This window comes from Dunckerocampus dactyliophorus, chromosome 3 (genome assembly GCF_027744805.1).
Source record: "Dunckerocampus dactyliophorus isolate RoL2022-P2 chromosome 3, RoL_Ddac_1.1, whole genome shotgun sequence".
NCBI classification, from domain to species: domain Eukaryota; kingdom Metazoa; phylum Chordata; class Actinopteri; order Syngnathiformes; family Syngnathidae; genus Dunckerocampus; species Dunckerocampus dactyliophorus.
The window spans coordinates 34,074,429-34,095,650 of NC_072821.1; the positions used below are offsets into that span (position 1 = coordinate 34,074,429).

At 38.2% G+C, this 21,222-nt stretch overlaps 2 protein-coding genes across 10 annotated transcripts; one reads left to right on the plus strand and one right to left on the minus strand.

Annotated features, from left to right (window-relative positions):
• Positions 1-1,296: 1,296 nt before the first annotated feature.
• sdhaf2 (succinate dehydrogenase complex assembly factor 2) lies at positions 1,297-10,509 on the minus strand. Of its 2 annotated transcripts, XR_008569875.1 has the most exons (5): positions 10,393-10,509; positions 6,687-6,910; positions 5,443-5,552; positions 1,538-2,954; positions 1,297-1,454 (listed from the first exon to the last, which is right to left on the minus strand). XR_008569875.1 is itself a non-coding variant. In XM_054771785.1 (4 exons), exons 1-4 carry the CDS (start codon positions 10,417-10,419, stop codon positions 2,827-2,829), a joined length of 489 nt encoding a protein of 162 aa, XP_054627760.1. In that variant the 5' UTR covers positions 10,420-10,509; the 3' UTR covers positions 1,297-2,826. The 2 variants fall into 2 exon arrangements, 1 of the variants encoding a protein (XP_054627760.1); XM_054771785.1 differs by having other exon boundaries at positions 1,297-2,954.
• Positions 10,510-10,585: 76 nt separating this feature from the next.
• LOC129178911 (cleavage and polyadenylation specificity factor subunit 7-like) lies at positions 10,586-21,045 on the plus strand. 8 transcript variants are annotated; one of them, XM_054771595.1, is made up of 11 exons: positions 10,586-10,790; positions 11,114-11,191; positions 12,256-12,462; positions 14,560-14,663; positions 14,737-14,882; positions 15,736-16,054; positions 16,137-16,240; positions 17,402-17,546; positions 17,639-17,826; positions 18,235-18,277; positions 20,715-21,033. In XM_054771595.1, exons 1-9 carry the CDS (start codon positions 10,773-10,775, stop codon positions 17,820-17,822), a joined length of 1,305 nt encoding a protein of 434 aa, XP_054627570.1. In that variant the 5' UTR covers positions 10,586-10,772; the 3' UTR covers positions 17,823-17,826; positions 18,235-18,277; positions 20,715-21,033. The 8 variants fall into 8 exon arrangements, with proteins under 8 accessions (XP_054627570.1, XP_054627568.1, XP_054627567.1 ...); XM_054771593.1 differs by having other exon boundaries at positions 20,740-21,032; XM_054771592.1 differs by having other exon boundaries at positions 18,235-21,040.
• Positions 21,046-21,222: the final 177 nt, after the last annotated feature.

A 21,222-nucleotide genomic window follows, 5' to 3' on the forward strand; every position in this document is an offset into this window, starting at 1 on the left:
GTGCAAACCTAGTCTGACAATGCCTCATTTTTTATTGGACCCGGCACATTGTAGAAATACAATTGAACTAAAAACAGAATAAAAACACGGAATGTAAAGAGAAAAATCTGAAATGTTGAAACTAATAACTCATAATAACACAAAGCTTTGTCTTGGAATATGTACACAGTGGTGTGAAAAAGTGTTTGGCCCCGTCCTGATTTCAGATTTTTTTGCATGTTTTTCAGACTTAAATGTTTCAGATCATCAAACTTATTTAAATATAATAATGACAACACAACTCAACACAAAATGCAGTTTTTAAATGAAACTTTTTATTATTAAGGGAGAAAAAAATCCAAATCTAAATGGCCCTGTGTAAAAAAGTGATTGCCCCCTAAACCGAATAAGTGGTTGGGCCCCCCTTAGCAGCAACAACTGCAATCAAGCGTTTGTGATAACTTGCAATGAGTCTCTTACAGCGCTGTGGAGGAATTTTGCAGAATTGTTGTCATTCAGCCACATTGGAGGGTTTTCCAGCATGAAGCGCCTTTTTAAGGTCATGCCACAGCATCTCAATAGGATTCAGGTCAGGACTTTGACTAGGCCACTCCAAAGTCTTCATTTTGTTTTCCTTCAGCCATTCAGAGATGGACTTGCTGGTGTGTTTTGGATCATTGTCCTGCTGCAGAACCCAAGTTGGTTTCAGCTTGAGGTCACCAACAGATGGCCGCACATTCTCCTTCAGGATTTTTTGGTAGACAGCAGAATTCATGGTTCCATTTATCACAGCAAGTCTTCCAGGTTCTGAAGCAGCAAAACAGCCCCAGACCATCACACTACCACCACCATATTTTACTGTTGCTATGATGTTCTTTTACTGAAATGCGGCGTTACTTTTACGCCAGATGTAATGGGACACACACCTTCCAAAAAGTCCAACTTTGGTTTCATCAGACCACAGAGTATTTTCCCAAAGTCTTGGGGATCATCAAGATGTATTCTGGCAAAATTGAGATGAGCCTTAATGTTCTTTTTGTTCAGCAGTTTTTGTCCAGTGTCTTTCTTATGGTGGAGTCATGAACACTGACCTTTACTGAGGCAAGTGAGGCCTGCAGTTCTTTGGATGTTGTTGTGGGGTCTTTTGTGACCTCTTGGACGAGTCGTCGCTTTGCTCTTGGGGTCATTTTGGTTGGCTGGCCACTCCTGGGAAGGTTCACCACAGTTCCATGTTTTGGCCATTTGTGGATAATGGCTCTCACTGTGGTTTGCTGGAGTCCCAAGGATTATAACCATTTCCAGAATGATTGATCTCAATTAATCTCATTTGTTTTAATAGTGGGGGCAGTCAAATTTTCATACAGGGCCATGTAGGTTTGGATTTTTTTTCTGCCTTGATAAAAGGTTTCATTTAAAAACTGCATTTTGTGTTCAGTTGTGTTGTCATTGACTAATATTTAAATTTGTTTGGTGATCTGAAACATTTAAGTGTGACAAACATGCAAAAAAGTAAGAAATCAGAAAGGAGGCAAACACTTTTCCACACCACGGTACATACTGTAAGTGGCCCCAAGCATCCTTTGATTTTTCAGCATGCAGCCCTCAGTGAAAACGTTGGGACAGCCCTGATCTTGATCTTGTTTTCCAGTCACGCAACTGGAAAAAAGTCATGAGAAGACCAAGAGATGATGATTTTATTCAATATCATAATGGCAACACACAAACAAGCTCTTTCCGATCACATGCAAATGTAATATTTTACTAATGGGTCATCATTCCAACTCTTGCATTGGCAGTGAATATTTTCTGTTTTTCATCCAAAAGTGAATAAAAATATCACTCAACAATGAGTGCCAGATAACAGTTCATACTTAACACAAGTGACGCATTGTGTTGCTGCCCAGTTGCAGACTTCTCTGCATAAAACTGGAGGAAATCAACCACTTGATGGTAGAACTGTAGTAGTAGTCCGACCAGTAGGTTATGGTCACCCATCTAATACAGTAAGTACCCCATTTAAAGGAAACGTGCACTTTAAAAAATAAAAATAAAAATTTGCCCATCATCCACAATCCTTATGTGAGACATGACCACAGGTCTTTTTCTTTTCTGTGCGTTTTAAAGATATAAAAACAGAAAAGAGCAACAGCTCAGTAGTGCACGTAATGGGACACACCTACTGTATTTCGCCTAGAAAGCCCGCTATTAAAACGCCTCCAAAAACCTCCAACAAGGTTTTATGGTTTTCTATCCATGCTGTGAGCATGTAGTACCAGGTACATTCATGATAACATGGAATACTTACAGTATTTTGCCGTGTTTTGGTCATTTTAAGCATTACCGGAACTTCCAACACAGAAAGGAACGCCACACCTAGCGTTAACTTTTCCAAACTCAAAAACAAAAACACAGCAGCGGCGGCGTGTAGCGTAGAGTTGTGGCATATCTGGTGAGGCTAGGTCGCTAGCTGGCTAGTAGCTAGCCGGTGTGGTGTGGCGAGATGTCATGACGCCAGTAAACTAGTTCTTCGGTGTAACAATGTTAATAATATTAACAATAATAATAACAACAAATATGCGAGTCATATTATGTAAATGGAGAGCTGTTGGCGGATTTTGGAGTTTCTTCCAGAAGGTTTCGTAGCAGGAATAGGTGCCTCCCATTACGTGTATTCTTAGCTGCCTCATTTTAGCTGCTTTTATATCTTTAGAACGCACAGCAAAGAGAAAGACGTGTGTTCATGTCTCACATCAGGATTGTGGATGATGGGCAAAATTCCAAAAAAAGTGCACTTTTCCTTTATGAAAAGTCTGTTGAAAAGGTTAGCGGGACGGGACGACGTCCTCTTTAGCCTTCTTTTTCCAGGTATTCCAAGCTGGGAGCGTCCAACCTCTGCTCCTGGTTGCGGTTCTTCGTGAACTCCTTCAGCATATCCATCACTTCTCCTTGGTAAACGTCTGGGGTGGGCTGAGCTTCTGCAGGCACAACCGGAACTCAGTTGATCCATTTCAAAACATAACACAGAGACACTTTAGGCATGGACATTGGTTTTCCTCATATTACCGTTTTTTTTCTTGCTAGAATAAGACTTTTTTCCCTTAATCTTTTGACTTTATTCTCATAAAAATGACAGCAGTTTTTTTTTTCATATCTGCTTTTGGGGGGTTTTTTTGTTTGTTTTTTTTCCCCCAACTATTTCAAATTCCTTTTTATATACGACCTTGTTCCCATAATATTTTGACCTTATTCCTACAATAAAAACATTTTCCCCAACCTAATTCTCCGGGTTTGTTTCTCATATTATGGCTTTAAAAAAACAAACATTTTTTTCTTTAATATTTAAACTTTATGCTACTCAAACATTATTTTTCCTTATAATATTACAAGTTTATTCTTGTAAAATTGCACTTTTTTCTCATTAGAATACAGCTTTTTTTCTAAATATGTTGACTTTAGTCTTGTAAAATTAGAGCTGATTTTTCCATTATTTCAACTATTTCAACTCTCTTCTTGTAAATTTTTTCTTGTAATATGACTTTATTCCCATAATATTTTGACCTTATCCCCATAACATAACTTTTTCTTCAATTTAATTATCCAAAAATTACACATTTCTTTTGTTTTGTTTGTTTCTCATAATATTATTAATTATATAAATATTTTTGCTGAATATTTCAACTCTATGCTACTAAAAATGGCATGTTTTTCCCTCATATTAGAAATTCATTCTTGGAAAATTGAGACTGGTTTTCTCGTCAGAATACCACTTCTTTCTATTTTAATATTTTGACTTTATTCTTGTACAATTACAGCGGTTTTTTTTTTTATTTCCCAACTATTTCAACTTCCTGTATGACTTTATTCCAATAATATAACTTAATAAATTTATTCCAATAATATAACTTAATAATAATAATTAATAATTCCCATAATAATGATCACCATTGCGTGTGTAAATTTGAAGACGCTAATCTAAATATACCTTCTTCTGGATAATTCATAATTGTCGCACCCATTTGAAAAAAAATATGTCGTTTCAGTGGACACGTCTTCAATATAACCCGATTCGGTGTGCTTTGTCGCCATCTGGTGGTGAAACCTTGACATTGCATGTGTAAAACGTCAATACGCAACAACTACTGTACAGTAATCGGCTTCCATAATGGATCGCAAGTTTTTGGAGTTGCAAATGTTGATAGTTTCATGCTAATTGAAATAGATTGCAGTGCAACAATGACACGAAGACAAACCAAATCTGAAAATGCCTCATTTTTATTGGGCCTATTTTTATTTTAATATTTTGACTTTATTCTTGCACAATTAAAGCTGTTTTTTCAATTTATTTCCCAACTATTTCAACTTCCTTCTTATATATGATTTTTATTCCCATGATATTTATTCCCTTTTTACAACTTTTTCCTCAAACTAATAAAAAAATGACAGCTTTGTTTTGTTTCTCATAATATTCTCATTTTTCTTTATCTCAAATGTATGCTACTTATAATATTATGATGTTATTGTCATAAAAATACGACTTTTTCTCATTAGAGTAAAACTTTTTTCTCTTAATATTTTGACTTTAGTCTTTTTTTTCCATTTTAGCTGTTTTTTTTTGTTGTTTTTTTTTCGTGCTGCAGGCCAACAAAAAAACAGCCATGGGCTGCAAATGTCATTTTAGTCGCATAGAGTTGAAATATTAAGGAAAAAATATGTTGTTGTTGTTTTATGAGAAACAAACACAACTAAAGTTTACATTTTTGGAAAATTAGGTTGGGGAAAAAGTTGTAATTTTTTGGGAATAAAGTCATACTATTACAAAAATAATTATTGAAGAAGAATGTTGTAAAATTAAAAAGCAACAACAACTAAAATTGGAAAAACAGTTAAAGTCAAAATATTAAGCGAAAAAAGTCATATTCTAACAAGAAAAAGTCGCAATTTTACGAGAATAAACTTGTACTATTATATAATATTATTTTATATATATTTATATATATATAATTATTATACATTACTATTATATAGTGTGGGAATAAAGTCATACTATTACAAAAATAAAATTTATGAAGATTATCGCGGAAGAAAGTTTAAATATTTGGAAAATTAAACAAAAAACAGCAAAAATGGGGAAAAAGAGAGAAAAGAATGAAGTTGATACTAATAATAGGCTTTTTCACCTATCCGACAAGGCTGAGATGCATCTTCTTTTTAAATATACATAACTTCATAGCATCTTTACAAAATATCAAAATAGCAAAGTTGCATCCTTTCATTTTTCACCATGTGACCCTGACAGGAAACATGTTTGGACACCCCTAATTGAGAAGCATGTAGGCCTCACTGCAAGACACTACACACACACACACACACACACACACACACACACACTTGCTAAATGAACACCCCGTGACAAACAACATCACATGTCTGTCAAAACAGTGGTCAAAGAAAAGATTGTGTCACCTGTTGCCCAGTAGTAGATGTCCCAGTCGTTGCTTGGTTCATTGATCAGCCTGTCGTACTGCTGCAGCTGAGTGTCACTCATTGTGTTCAGGTATCGCTTTGCAAATAGGCTACACGGGGAGAAAGACCCTCATTTAGTAGCAGCTAACGTGAAAAAACAAGTAAAAAATGTATTACCTTAAAACAACACAGTTGGACATGTAACATATGGTCAGACGTGTCAAAATTGTGGCGCACGTACGCTTCACATTTCATTTTAGAAATGATTACCAACTTAGGATGAATGTGATGTGTTTTCGGACAGAAAAAAACAGCATATTTTCTGGCAAAAAAAAATTTTTAGGAACCAAAAATCCGCAAATTTGCGGGGCCGTGAATGCTGCACAGGAAGTTTGCGGGGATCCGCCGCATCATGTTTAACTCATTCAATCCCAGCCATTTTTCAAAGGACAACCCCTTGAGTACCGCCCATTTTAGACCATTTGGACTGATCTTACAAGGAACACAGAATATTGTGTTGTATGGCTAAATAAACATGGAGCCTACCAAAAGAAAGATCAGACTCCTGTCTTTCATCAGAAAAAAAAGTTTGTTTCTACCTTTTTCCGTTCTTTAGTAATCATCAGTAGAACATAGGTAAGTTTCAGGAAAATATCAGTTCCCAACTACAAAAGGGAGAAAAACAGCTTTTTGTGAAAAGATACATTTCAAGCATAACTTTCACTTTGACACAAATATTTTTTGCTTTTGTGACAGCTCAAATATGTAAACAACTATACCAACATAAACAACACAAAAAAGGGCTTGTTTTACATCAAAATAACTATTTCTTTACAAATATAACACCATGAACTAGTTACAATTTTCACATTTGGAACTAAACTGTGTGAGTGTGCACGCATGTGCACACGCGTGTGCATGCGTTAAAATTTCCCGACAATGTGTAACCTTCTGCACGCTACACTCCTCCACGCTCTCTCACTTCCTCTTTCCTGTCATGTGATTTTTCCATCTACAAGATCCCTGCTGAGCTCTTATCAAATGCACTTCTCCCACCTTGTGGCCATTTTTATGGCTTAAAATTGCTCTGAAAGTGAAATGCGTTAGTGGAGAGTTGCTTCATCACCTCTTTTTGTCTCTCGCGCAGAAAAAACGTAAAAGACGCATAAATACGTTGTTGGGATCGGGCGTTAGGGTTTATAAAAACGTATAAAAACGCCTTCGGTATGAAATGAGTTGACAACCTGAGCAATATGCAGTTCTCCAGCATTCCCCTCTTACGACTCTCATAGAGCAAACGCCGTCTCTTGATGTCGGTGGGCTCCCCGGGTTTTTCCTGCCACGGGGGCAAGGGGATCTCAATCAGGTCGGTCTTGACATCATCAGGAGCGTCGCCACGGTAGCAGCGAGAAGGCACCAGCCCAGTCGCGGCTGGTCTCCACGCCGTCTGGCACATTGCTGTAACCAGCTGACAGGAAAACAAACATACATAGTCTATGTTATAAATAAAATGTATAGTTTCACACAAAAAAAAGGAAAAAAAATCTTAAATTGAAAAAAAAAAACAACCCAGTAATTTTACAAAAAATAAAGTCAAAATATGAACAGAAAAAAACATAATCTAATGAGGCAAAACTCCTAATTTTCCAAGAATAAAGTTGTAATATTAGGAGCAACAAACAAAACAACAAATAAGGTTGTGATTTGGGGAAAATTAGGTTGCAGAAAAAGTTATATTGTTACAAGAATAAAGTCAAAATGTTGTGGGAATAAAGTCCTAATTACAAGAAGAAAATTGACAGGATGAAAGGTGAAATAATTGGAAAATTAAAAAAACAGCAGAAATGGGAAAAAAACAGCTGTGATTTTATGAGAATAAATGGGAAAAAAAACAGCTGTAATTTTATGAGAATAAAGTCAAAATATTAAGCAAAAAAGTTGTATTCGAACGAGAAAAAAAGTGGCAATTTTACAAAAATAAACTTATACTATTACGACAAAAAATAATGTAATTTTAGTAGCACAGAGTTTTAATTTTTTTTAAAGAAGTTATATGAAGTTATATGAAGTAATATGTGAAACAAACAAAGCAAAATAAATTTGCAATTTATTTGAAAATGATGCTGGGTGAAATGTTATAATATTACGGGCATAAAGTCTAAATATTATGGCAGTGTAGTCATAATATTACAAAAAGAAAATTTACAAAGATTATTTTAGAAGAAAGAAACATTGAAGAAGAAAGACAACCGCAAAAATTGAAAAACAGCTGTAATTTTATGAGAATATGTGAAGTCAATTTATTCAGAGAAAAAAGTTGTACTGTCATAAGAACAAAAGTCGCAATTTTATGAGGAAAAATAATGTCACTTTGGTAGCACAGAGTTGAAATATTTTTTTTAAATACTTAAAATATAAAATAAAATATAAATACTTTAAGAAGAAAGTGGACAATTAAAAAAACAACAGCAAAACTGGGGGAAAAAATGTAATCTTATGATATTAATGTCAAAATATTAACAGGAAAAAGTTGTATCCTAATTAGAAAAAAATTGCAATTTTACAAGAATAAATTTGCACTATTATGAGAAAAAATACTGTCATTTTAGTAACACAGAGTTTACACTTTTTTTCAAATACTTATTTAATATAAGTTGTATTCTAATGAACTTTGCACTTTTACAAGCCTAAACTCATAACATTATGATTAAAAAAAATAATAATCTTGAATATCTTTCCTGATAATAAGTGGGTGATGTATTAGTAACAAAATGATGCCACATCATTTGATAGAAATGAAAATGATCACCCTATAGAGGGGGGAAATCAAAGACACCCCAAAAATGAAAGTGAAAAAATGATGCAGCACACTGGTCCATTTTGCTAAAATGTTATTGTAGCAACTCAAAATGATTCTCAGTAGTTTGTGTGGCCCCCACGTGCTTGTACGCACGCCTGACAACGTCGGGGCATGCTCCGAATGAGACTACGGATGGTGTCCTGGGGGAGCTCCTCCCAGATCTGGACCAGGGCATCAATGAACTCCTGGACAGTCTGAGGAGCAACCTGGCGGCGCCGGATGGACCTAAACATAATGTCCCAGAGGTGTTCTATTGGGTTTAGGTCAGGTGAACGTGGGGGCCAGTCAATGGTATCAATTCCTTCATCCTCCAGGAACTACCTGCATACACTAGCCACATGAGGTCGGGCATTGTCGTTGACCAGGAGGAACCCAGGTCCCACTGCACCAGCGTAGGTTCTGACAATGGGTCCAAGGATTTCATCCCGATACCTAATAGCAGTCAGGGTGCCGTTATCTAACCTGTAGAGGTCTGTGCGTCCTTCCAGGGATATGCCTCCCCAGACCATCACTGACCCACCACCAAACCGGTCATGCTGAATGATGTTGCAGGCAGCATAACGTTCTCCACAGCATCTCCAGACCCTTTCACGTCTGTCGCATGTGCTCAGGTTGAACTTGCTCTCATCAGGGAAGAGCACAGGGCACCAGTGGTGTAGTTGCCAATTCTGGTGGTCTATGGCAAATGCCAATCGAGCTCTACGGTGCTGGGCAGTGAGCACAGGCCCACTACAGGACGTCGGGCCCTCAGGCCACCCTCATGGAGCCTGTTTCTGATTGTTTGGTCAGAAACATTCACACCAGTGGCCTGCTGGAGGTCATTTTGTAGGGCTCTGGCAGTGCTCATCCTGTTCCTCCTTGCACAAAGGAGCAGATACCGATCCTGCTGAGGGTTGAAGGACCTTCTACGGCCCTGTCCAGCTCTCCTGGAGTAACTACCTGTCTCCTGGAATCTCCTCCATGGGTCCAGGTACCGCAGTGATTCCCTGGTCCAGATCTGGGAGGAGATCCCCCAGGACACCATCCGTAGTCTCATTAGGAGCATGCCCCGACGTTGTCAGGCATGCGTACAAGCACGTGGGGGCCACACAAACTACTGAGAATCATTTTGAGTTGCTACAATGACATTTTAGCAAAATGGACCAGTCTGCTGCATCATTTTTTCACTTTCATTTTTGGGGTGTCTTTGATTTCCCCCCTCTATAGGGTGATCATTTTCATTTCTATCAAATGATGTGGCATCATTTTGTTACTAATAGTAGTAGTAGTAGTAGTACTTTATTAATCCCACAGCAGGGAAATTCATCTGTTACAGCAGCAAGCAAGATACACAAGTATGTACACAAGTAAAGAATGCATAGTCATAGACAATGCATGCAATGCATAGACATAGTGAAATACAAAATGGTTCAGGTGTTGTAGAGCCTTATAGCGGTCCAGGGTAAAAGATTCAAGATTCAAGAGAGTTTTATTGTCATGTGCATGGTAAAACAGCAGTTATACTATGCAATGAAAATCTTATTCTGTTCATTCTCCCAAGAATATGCAGAATACATCAACCAATTATTATCAGGAAAGATATTCAAGATCATTTTTTCCCCAGTTTAGATCTGATGTGTTTTCCAAGTGTTCCTTTAATTTTTTTTGAGCAGTGTATATATATATATATATATATATATATATATATATATATATATATATATATATATATAACTTCTTAGCCTATGAATAGTATGGGTCCCCAATGCATGTCAATATTGCTAATAAAAACATAATTAAAACAAGAAATGTACTCGTCACTTCACCCACTCAGTACTGGAGGTTAAGAAGTAAATATTGTCGCGAGGTACAAAAGCCTATTAATTTGAGATATATAGGTAGTATAGGATGTGTAGAGAGAGACCAGTATATACAAGTACAAGTACTGTATCTTGATTTCAAGATAAATCCGTATGCAGTCTATGGGCAAGGAGAAGGCAATAAAGCAGAGTTGCATAATGTCTCACGTTGCCCTGTTGTACAACACTTGTTATAATTTGTACAACATGCTCGCGAACGATTAAAAGGAACCAATTTCCCGGGTAACTCACTCTTTTGGCAATGACCGAAGACAACATTTGAATCCTCGTCTTGTCACGTCGCTGACCTCTGGAGAGACGACCGTCTGCAATGTGGACGTCGCCCAACGTCAGAAAACAAAACGTCCTCTTTCGTCACACGCATTTGTGATTGGCGCACGGCGGACACGTGACGCACCATCGCAAATGGCGTTACCACCCCGGATAAAACTTGTTAATAACGCAGCCACATGTACATGTAATAAAGATATTAGTGCACCAGCTCGTTTGTAATCTTTATTAACGTATGTCGTATGGGCTAGTATTACCGTTTCCCCAAATTTGACACACGAGGAGGCTCATGGGAACAATCAAGCGCGTCGAGTGTGTTGCCAGCCGGTATTATTTAGCAGATGCACTTGACCAGCCAGGTACGTTAGCTACAATATCGGTGAACCAGAAAAACGAAACTGTAGAAGTATAAATAACCAGTGCATGTTTTCATTAAGCTGTTGTTTCCCCTTGTGTCGTTCTGTGTGTTAGTCTTATGCAGTAAAACATCATTTTTGTACATCCGTGTGCAACGTTAGCTATCGTTAGCAAATGTCAAGACAGTATAAATCGTGACCGAGTATTGTTGATCGTTTCATAATATAATGCGCCCTGAGTGAACGTGCATTCTGAACCCCCAGTGTTCTTAATTTTATACACTCAAGCAAGTGCATCATCACTATCATCCATTGAATGATCTCAGGCCCTGGGGATGGCTGCTATCGGGCCAAGTCAATCCAAAAAGGGTGCAGTGTACAGTGACTCCAATCCAAGCGAAGAGGTGAGTCTTGCGTTTAGTGTAAATGCATTTAGAGACAACTAAGCTGTTTGTTGTCTGGAAGTTCGCTCAGTGCAAATGTTTGTATGCAATGTTTACTATAGTTAAAAAATATATATATTACCAATCATTCAAAAAAATTGTTGATCTAGTAATTTATGCTGCACATAAACGGACATAAAAAGTACTTTTTCAAGCCCATTTTATTTTTTTAAAACCTCACTTCCTCAGCCTTAAGAGCTGCGCTGAACGCTGGGTTGACAGTTCGGGCTTTTGGCCCAACGGTCAGTGCTCTTGTCTCCTACTCCGTGAAGGTCCTGTGGTCGAGGCGCGGGCAGTGTGAAGCAGGCGGGTGACATATACACATCCGACACACATACCAAGGACTGAATGGACAATACAATACAACACTTATATCCTTTGATATTTATTGTATTAAACTGTTTACTGTATGTTTTCATACATCTGTCAATGTACATACTCTTAAAATATTCCGTTATTTTACATGCAATACCTCAATGCTTGCTGCTCAAGTCTGCTGCGCCTTATCACCATGCTGTACACTTTGTCTATATTTGACATTCTATATTTTTAAAGCTGGTAGATTTGGAACGTTTGTTTTAATGTTGGTAGAAATGGAAGTGGAGCCATCAAACTGATAAGTTTTGTTGTATACTGTGTGCAGTGACAGTAAACATCCATCCATCCATTTTCTATACCTTCTCCTCATTAGGGTCGCGGGGGCATGCTGGAGCCTATCCCAGCTGACTTCGGGCGACAGGCGGGGTACACCCAATCGCAGGGCACATGTAGACAAACAACCATTCACTCTCACATTCATACCTATGGACAATTTAGAGTAGTGGGAGGAAACCGGAGTACCCGGAGAAAACCCACGCGCACACGGGGAGATCATGCAAACTCCACACAGAAACAAGGGAGAATCGAACCCAGGTCTTCCCAATCTCCAGGCTGTTACTGTGTTGGTCAACATGCTAACCACTAGACCACCGTGCGGACCCGACAGTAAATGTATCTGTCTATTTATATTTGTGTACATTTTTTAGGATTTGGACATCAATGAAGCAGATGATCTTTTTGATGACGCCGTGCTGGCCGGCTCAGTTGAAAAAGACAAGAACGTCACTTCAGATGCAGCCGCTGGCAGGAAAACGCCAACGAAACGTGACGATGAAGCAGTCGCTGTTAAGAACAACGAAAAGGAAAAAGACCCGTCTCGAAAGTTCTCTTTATATATAGGACATTTTTCTTGGGTGAGTTGTACTTCCCTATAGATCAACACCGTCTAATGCATGTGCGTGCACGTGCACACGCAGTAAAAGCACAAATTGAAGATTTGGGTCTAAGGAGATCAATTTATTATATTTTCCTTCAAATTCAGTTTGAGTGTATAAGAATATGCACAAAGAGTTGTGTAGCAGAAGGTGAATATAAATTTTGAATGTACCTACTAATTAAAATCTCCAGGTACAACACGTTGTGGTTTTTATGATAGAATTTTCCATAAATGACAACTTTTATTTTGTTTTGTTTGTTTCTCAAAATATTATGACTTTTTAAACTATAAATATTTTAAAATGTAATATTTCAACTCTATACTGATAAAATGATATTATTTTTCCTCATAGGATTACGAGTTTATTCTTGTAAAACTGGTACTTTTTTCTAGTTAGCTAATGACTATTTTCCTCTTAATATTTTGACTTTATTGTCAATTTTTTCCTCGCAATTATGACTTAATTCCCATAACATTATGACTTTATTCTTGTAAAATTACAGTTGTCACTTTTTGCTGGGTTTTTTCCCCAACTATTTCAACTTTCTTCATGTAAAGTTTATTCTCGTAACTGTGCCTTTATTCCCGTAATATTTTTACTTTATTCTCATAACATTCTAACTTTTTCCACAACCTAATTTTCCAAAAATTACAACTTTACTTGTAAACTCTAACCCGTGGCACATTCTAAAAATATAATTTAACAAGGAAACTAAAAAAAAAAAAAACAGCTAAAATGGAAAAACTAAGTAATTTTACAAGAATAAAGTCAAAATATAAAGATAAAAATGTTTCATCTAACGAGAATAACGTCATAACATGAGGAAAAATGACATACAATGCGTAGTAGAAAAGATAAAAAGACTTTTAAAAAAAAATGTTATAATATTATGAGAAACAAACAAAACAAAGCAGTTTTTTGAAAATAATATTGCTGTGCCAGGCCTGGTGGAGCATTAAAGAGGAGGAAACTCAGCATCTGGTGATGTCCATGAGTTCAAGACTTCATTCAGACAGTCTTTGGTTTTCAACCAAGTATTAAAGATGAACGTCTCACTTTCAGTTATTTAATTTGTCCCATTACTTTTGAGCCCCTGAAATGAAGGGGTTGTGTTGAAAACAGTGCTTTCGATCCTCAATTTTTGTGCAATCTTTTTGTTCCACCCACTGAATTAAAGCTGAACGTCTGCACTTGAACCACATCTGAATTGTTTGATTTAAAATTCATTGCGGTACTGTACAGAACCAAAATTAGAAAACTTTGTCTCTGTCCAAACATTGATGGACCTCACTAGACCTAGTGAAGCTGAGGGGCAGTTTTTTTAATATATATAACTTCTTAGCATATTTTACAAAATATCAAAGTGGCTCATTGGGTCATTTTTGTATTGGCCCCCGACACATTCTAAAAATACAGTTACACAAAAAAACAACAGCAACATCGGGGAAAAATGCAATAGTTTTACAAGAATAAAGACTAAACATTATGAGAATAAAGTCAAAATATCCATCCATCCATTTTCGATACCACTTCTCCTTAAGAGAGAAATAGCATAAAGTTGAAATGTTAAAGACAAAAACATTTAATGCAGTCATACGGTTGTAATATTATGAGAAACAAACAAAATAAAGAAAGTTAAAATTTTAGGTTGGGTAAAAGTTATATTACGCTAATAAAGTCAAAATATTGTCAGAATAAAAACATAAAAATTAGAGGAAAAAATGTAAGTTGAAATATTTTGTACAAAAAAAAATCCAAAACATCAAAAATAGAAAAAAGAGCAAAAAAAGCTTAACATAAGGAGAAAAAGTTCAAAATGCTTTGATGCGGGCTGTTTTTTTCTTTAAATACAAAAAAAAAAAACTGTCTTTGCATATATCTGCATAGACGATAACCGAGACAGTGGGCTAAAACCGAGACATATTTTTGGCAATGATTTCCGTCAAAAACAAAAAATGCAAGAAAACCGAGGTTCCATTGTAGTTTTGAAGCTTGTAAACACTTGACATGTAGAATTGTTTCTGCAATAAAGGTAACCTGTAACCATGTTCTTTACATTCCTACACCATTTAGTGGACATCTGACAAAGACCTCATGCGTGTGGCCCGAAAGTTGGGGGTAAAGGATATCCATGAGATCAAATTTGCAGAGAACAAAACTAATGGCCAATCAAGAGGGTAAGTGAAGGGGAGGTGCTTGCGATGTTGACATGTGTTACCTTTTATGTGTCTCTTCATCTCCTTTCCACAGCTATGCAAAGGTGGTGGTGACTTCAGAGGAGTCACTAAAAACATTGTTGGAGAAAATACCCCAATGTACGATGGATGGGAAAAGCATAGACTGCCGCTTTGCCACTCATCAAAACTTCTCCGTGTTTGAGGATGTTGCCAACAAACGTAAGAGTACCACCATTTTAGTAATGGTGTGGTGTGAAAAAGTGTTTGCCCCCTTCCTGATTACTTTTTTTTTTTTTTTGCATGTTTGTCACACTTAAATGTTTCAGATCATGAAGCAAATTAAAATATTAGTCAATGACAACACAATTGAACATAAAATGCAGTTTTTAAATGAAACCTTTTATTATTAAGGGAGAAAAAAATCCAAACCTACATGGCCTTTGTGCCATAGCAGCAGTTAAATGTGGTGGTGGTAGTGTGATGGTCTGGGGCTGTTTTGCTGCTTCAGGACCTGGAAGACTTGCTGTGATAAATGGAACCATGAATTCTGTTTTCTAACAAAAAATCCTGAAGGAGAATGTCCGGCCATCTGTTGGTGACCTCAAGCTGAAACCAACTTGGGTTCTGCAGCAGGACAATGATCCAAAACACACCAGCAAGTCCACCTCTGAATGGCTGAAGAAAAACAAAATGAAGACTTTGGAGTGGCCTAGTCAAAGTCCTGACCTGAATCCTATTGAGATGCTGTGGCATGACCTTAAAAAGGCGCTTCATGCTGGAAAACCCTCCAATGTGGCTGAATGACAACAATTCTGCAAAATTCCTCCACAGCGCTGTAAGAGACTCATTGCAAGTTATCACAAACGCTTGATTGCAGTTGTTGCTGCTAAGGGGGGCCCAACCACTTATTAGGTTTAGGGAGCAATCACTTTTTCACACAGTTAATTATTTATTTGATGATCTGAAACATTTAAGTGTGACCAACATGCAAAAAAATAAGGAAGAGGGCAAGCACTTTTTTCACACCGCTGTACATCACCATGACTCAAAAATAATCACAAGCTTTTCACAGGTTTCCCCATGCGCAGTAATTCCAGGGACTTGGATTCGCCGGAGGTTTCGTCGTTTTCACGGGACACACATCCTCCCAGCGTGCCCACCCCCTTCCCGCCGCATCCACTGGGAAATGTATTTCCCTCACATTCCAGCCCTTTCCTTGGCCAGCCACGCCCTCCCTTCCCACCTGTGCCCCCCGGCATCCTCCCGCCTCCTTTATTCCCTCCTCAAGCTTTCAGCGTTCCGAGACAGCCGTCTCCAAGCCTGCATTTAAATCCAGCATACTTCACCCCGCCACCAGAAAGACACAGCAGCCATGCTTATAGCCAGCAAAAGTGAGAACGTGTTCCATTTAACAACTTACACAGCAATTGTTCATATTATTCATTTGTAAATATATCTTGATATATTTTGCAGACAAATGTCTCAAAGGGGAGAGAGAGACTATGAAGAGCTGTTGAACAGAAATAGGGCTGTGGCTAGCAGCGCCATCACCAAGGCTGTGACAGGTGCAACAGCCGGTAAGTACCCCTAATCTCATTTTTGATAAGCTCCAAACAAATCCAAAACAAATTATTGCCACTAAACTATATTAATGTCAACATTATTTTGAGACCATTTTTCCCTGAATGTAATAATAATGCATGACATTATAATACACATAATACACCATACCTCTTGTCATCCAGCCTGTTTGGTCGAGAGAAAGGAGGAAAACAAACACGCATGCACATGTCAATATATCGAGGCCGGCAAAATTATCGATTGTTTTTATTTATTGTGTGGTTAATTGATTTATTGATTGTAATGAGCCTAATTGTCACTAAACAAAATATAAATGTAAATATAATATAATTAAGATGTTTCATCAAGCAGGGTTTCTCAAGTGGTGGGTCAGGAGCCAAAAGTGCATCGCAGACAGCGGGTCAAGATTTATTCTTTTATATAATAACAGTGTTTCCCGTACATTCATTTGGGTCGGCCCGCCATGAATAAACCTGTTCGCCCATCCTTATAATAAACATGTTATAACGGGACTGGGTGAATGTAGCTTGTCTAGCATTAAACAATAGAAGTACTGTAGAATTTAGTTGAATTTTGCACAGACAGGCTGCTTAGCAACTATCAAGCCTGCTACAGCTTGCACACATAGGAAGCGCACACACATACCCTTCATTGACACAAGCTGGAGCCAGTTAGATGCAGACACACAGCCACAAGGGTACCGCCCCTGCATGGGCGGGACTCGAGAATAGCATAACAAAATAGGCACTTTCTGGTCCGAGGCGTCTTCCTTCTTCTTAATGGACTGAAGTCCAGCACTGATAATTGCTTCACTAAAGATTGAAAATATAGAACAGCGTGTCCGTCTGATCTCTTCTCGGGATAAACAAACTTGTACGTTTTCAAAACCAACATTACAAAAACAATTTACATAGCCCGACATATCTAACATTGAATTATTTTTAATGTGACAAAGTACTCAATGCAGAGATGAGTGAAATGTCAAATGTTGTGGTCCTATTTAGTGCTATTTTGACTTTTAATTTGACTTTATTGATTGTTTGCATGCATGCCTTGATCATGTCCTTCAAGGTTGCCCCAAAATCCTAAATATGTTTTTGCCGCATATTTCAACCCAGTTTTGCTGCTTGTTTATTGTCCACATCGTCTCAATGCAGGCGAACTGCGGGTGGCCATGGAAACTCTGCTAACAGCCATCGCCATCATCAAACAGTCCAGCATCTACAGAGATGAGCGCTGCCAAGCCTTGGTCACCTCTCTCAAAGACTGCCTTGTGTCCATCCAGGGAAACGCCGCCTACAGGTTTATGAGCTTCAAGACTCTCAAACTCAAACCGATCGCATAAATCACACACACACACATCGTCTAAACCATGAATGTCACACCCTTTTCAGTAGGAGTAGCAGTCACTCCGACAACCGGGAAAGAGAGCGGGAAAGGGATCGCCACAGAGAGGGTTTGCCCAGTTGGGAAGGCGCCGGAACATCTCGACGGCATAGGGAACGTTCCCGGAGTCGAGAGAGGGACAGGGAGCGCTTGCGGGACAGGCACAGAGACCAGAGGGACCGATACCGCTGACTGGGTAAGCTTGTAACGTGGCAGCTTTGTGTGGTCCACTATCACTAACGCTTGAACATCACATCGACACCGGAGGGGGCTCTCAGCAGCCTTTAGCTTCATTTTTCTTTCAACACTACGTTAATTGCAGAGTTCTTGATACTGGTACGTCCGCCTGTACGTCTGCTTTGTGTGGTTTGCTGATGATTCAGTAACTACCACCGTTTGTTTGGTTTTTTTAATCTGCACAACTCACAAAAAGTTAGGAATTCAGATTTTGGGTGTTGTGAATTTTGCCAAACAGCAAGTTGTGCATAAAAAATGCTGAAACAATGAAGAGTTGAACACGTGCATAAAAAAGTTGAGAGACGTTCACATGACATGAAGTTTACCGTGCATTTTGGGTTCATCCTGAAATTTCACCCGAATACAGGTGGTGCTCGGGTTACGAACGAGTCCCGTTCCTAGACTGTGATGTAAGTAACCCCTGAGTCACTCACACTGAGCACAGATCACATGAAGGACATACACAATACAGTAGAAAAACTCAGTACTTTTATCCCTGCGGTTGTGTTGGAGTCCTTTCTGCCTTCTTAAAATATTGTCGCAGGCTCGTCTGTTCTCCTCCCAGATTTCCGTGTAACAGCGTGCGGAATCCATGACCCCTCTAGAACTCATTTGCATTCAATAATCTTTATCCAGGCTTCAAACTCTTTCTTTCAACTGAAAAAATAGAAGCACACCACTACACACCAATACAGACCGTCCAAATAAATGTCTATATTCGTTCCATTCAAAGTTAAACCCGAATAAGAGGATTGGCGTTTCGCTCACCGCTGTCTGGTGTTATAGTAATTCTCCGTGGCGTGTGCACATACACAAAAACAGTCTCGGAGAAGCGACCGATAATTTGGAGTCATTGTGTTGGTATGATTTTGCTAACGTTAGGAGCAAATTCGCTATTATTTGCTGGCAACAAACATAACTAATGGGCATGCAGGTGTTACGTGGGGAGCGGCTTGCATCTTGGGAGCAGGAACTAATCCAGTAATCCCTCATCTATCGCGGTTAATTGGTTCAAGACCTGACAGTTTACAATCTTTTAAATAGGGGGTTTAACATTATTACAGCCCTTAAGACATTAAATAACACTCCTACAGTCACCTCTAAATTTGTATTACCCAATATAGTAGGTATAATCAGAGAAAATAAAACAGACATAAATAAGATAACATAGACTCACACGTTAGCAGTTCCTTGTTTTCTGGACAGTGTATTTATTACCTAATATAGTAGCCAGATTAAGAGTAAATAAGCCAAGTAAGATGTAAATAAAACTCTAGTAAAAGTGTCTCCTGTGGAACTTTAGTGAGGAGTGTAGTGCCTCACAGAACACCGACACCTCGTGGCCAATGTAGAATACTACATTCACAATTACAGTGCTTCTTCTGCCTTGTATTTGTATTTTACTTCATTTAGTTCAGTGGTCTCCAACCTTTTTTGACCCACGGACCGGCTTGAGTTCCCACAAATCTCCCGCGGACCAGGGGAGAGTTTGTAAATTATAGCCATCTAATTTATCTTATTTATGATGTATTGTGTAAAACTAAGACATGAGCAACATCACATTAAAAGCACAAAATGAATGCGGACCCACCATCCACCAGTACAAGCCTGGAGTGTGTTTTCCAGAGAGATTATTACATCAATGTTTGACGTGTGTGGTAAAAGGCAGTGTGCTAGCATTAATTCACTTCAGACAAATGTGCACATTAGCACTCAATAAGTCATCAAAACTTACCTTCATGCATTCGCACATAGTATCAGCATTTGACACCAAATATGAGGTGAAAGAAAACCAGTAAACCTACAGTTTAGTAGTCTATCTGTGCAGCATGAAAGTTAGCACATGCATGTCAGTGCGTTCAGGGACCATCGAACAAAGTGGGACGTGGCGCCACTTGCAACAAACAACATATAAATGCCAAAACTATGGGATTTGTAACTGTATATTATTTTTTAATATAAAATAATGGCCCTTATTTCCGAAATTGATATTAATTTACAGAAAATTTGATGTAGTTATTGACAAGTGTATTTTTTGCTTTTTGCTTAATTTAGGCCAATAATAAGTACAATTTGCTGAAATATTTTTTTACTAATAATAGGCTGTATTCAACCACAAAACTGATCATTTATTAATTTTTGAAAAACCACAATACTGTATAGCGAGGGAGCGTTAATCGAACCGCGATATTGCAAGGGATTACTGTATATTGTGGGCGTGTCTCCTGTCACTGCGCTTTTTATGATGTTCATTTTCACTTCCATGATGATGGCTTTCCTTTTCTTTGGCGCACTGCCGCATTTGGAGACACAATGACGTGTTAAAAGGGACCTAATCAGCGATGTTATTCTTCCTCGGTGTGGCTGCTCAGGCACACACTTCATTCTTATGCTCCTTATGCGCGGCTCGTATTCTTCCACCAGCGCGAGCTGTAACTAGTTCTCGAGCAAGTCCTGATCGTCTTCAGGGACCAAAATTACGTTTTAGTTCATTTACGGGAGCGCCTAAACCAAGGACCACCTGTATCCCGTGACTTTTTTGTGAGTAGTGTGCGTCATGAAGGTCAAATGAAAGGATTTACCTGTTTGAAAGGCCACCAATGATTATTTTAGAGGACACTTATGTACGTCAGTGTGTTCAGAAAGTATAATCGGACCACTTCAATTAGGTCACATTTATGTTCCATACTTAGTAACTAATTTTTTTAAACCACCACATCTAACAATAAAGCAAAGGTAAAGTGCTGACTTTTTTCGGTGAAAATTCAATGATTGATCGTTTCGGCACAACAAATGTGGAAAAACTGCAGGCCAGCTGAATACTTTCCCATCATTCTTTTGTAATAGGAACTTCTTGAATGTTTTTCTTCAGACCGCTGCTGTTGGAAGTGTACCGAGGAAATGTGCTTTTGTTTCTGCACACACTTGTAAAAAAGACTCAATGTCAAAAGCCTGTACTTGTTTCTTTATCGACTCCTGATAGGACTTGTTTGAAGGATATACTGTGTAGATTCATTCAGATTAGAATCCTTGCATGTGCAGACGCCTGCAAATGTACATAACACTGTGTCATGTTCGTCATTGTCTTTTGTATTATATTAAAAAAAAAACTCCCTAAACTGTATCCATGTTATTTTTCAGTTTGCTGTTCCAAGTGTACATTTACCAGTCGTCCCTCATTTGTCAGTTAATTGGTTCCAGACCCGACCGTGATAAGTGAATTCCTGTAAAGTGGGATTCAATATTAATAAAATAAATGTTTTCATAGTTAGAGCATAGAAACCCTGTTCATGACCCTCTAAATGTTTCTCAAATTTATTAGAGCCCTCTATACATGAAGTAACACCCCTATAGT

Bases quoted from the DNA above. Each gene is read 5' to 3' on its own strand.
- sdhaf2 (XM_054771785.1), bottom strand. From the start codon at position 10,419: ATGTTGTCTTCGGTCATTGCCAAAAGA. The intron at 6,911-10,392 runs GTGAGTTACCCG...TTTTCCTGTCAG, and splicing joins CTTCGGTCATTGCCAAAAGA to CTGGTTACAGCAATGTGCCA. The intron at 2,955-5,442 runs GTGACACAATCT...TTGTGCCTGCAG, and splicing joins CATCTACTACTGGGCAACAG to AAGCTCAGCCCACCCCAGAC.
- LOC129178911 (XM_054771591.1), top strand. The intron at 14,883-15,735 runs GTAAGAGTACCA...AGCTTTTCACAG, and splicing joins TGAGGATGTTGCCAACAAAC to GTTTCCCCATGCGCAGTAAT. The intron at 16,055-16,136 runs GTGAGAACGTGT...TATATTTTGCAG, and splicing joins CATGCTTATAGCCAGCAAAA to ACAAATGTCTCAAAGGGGAG.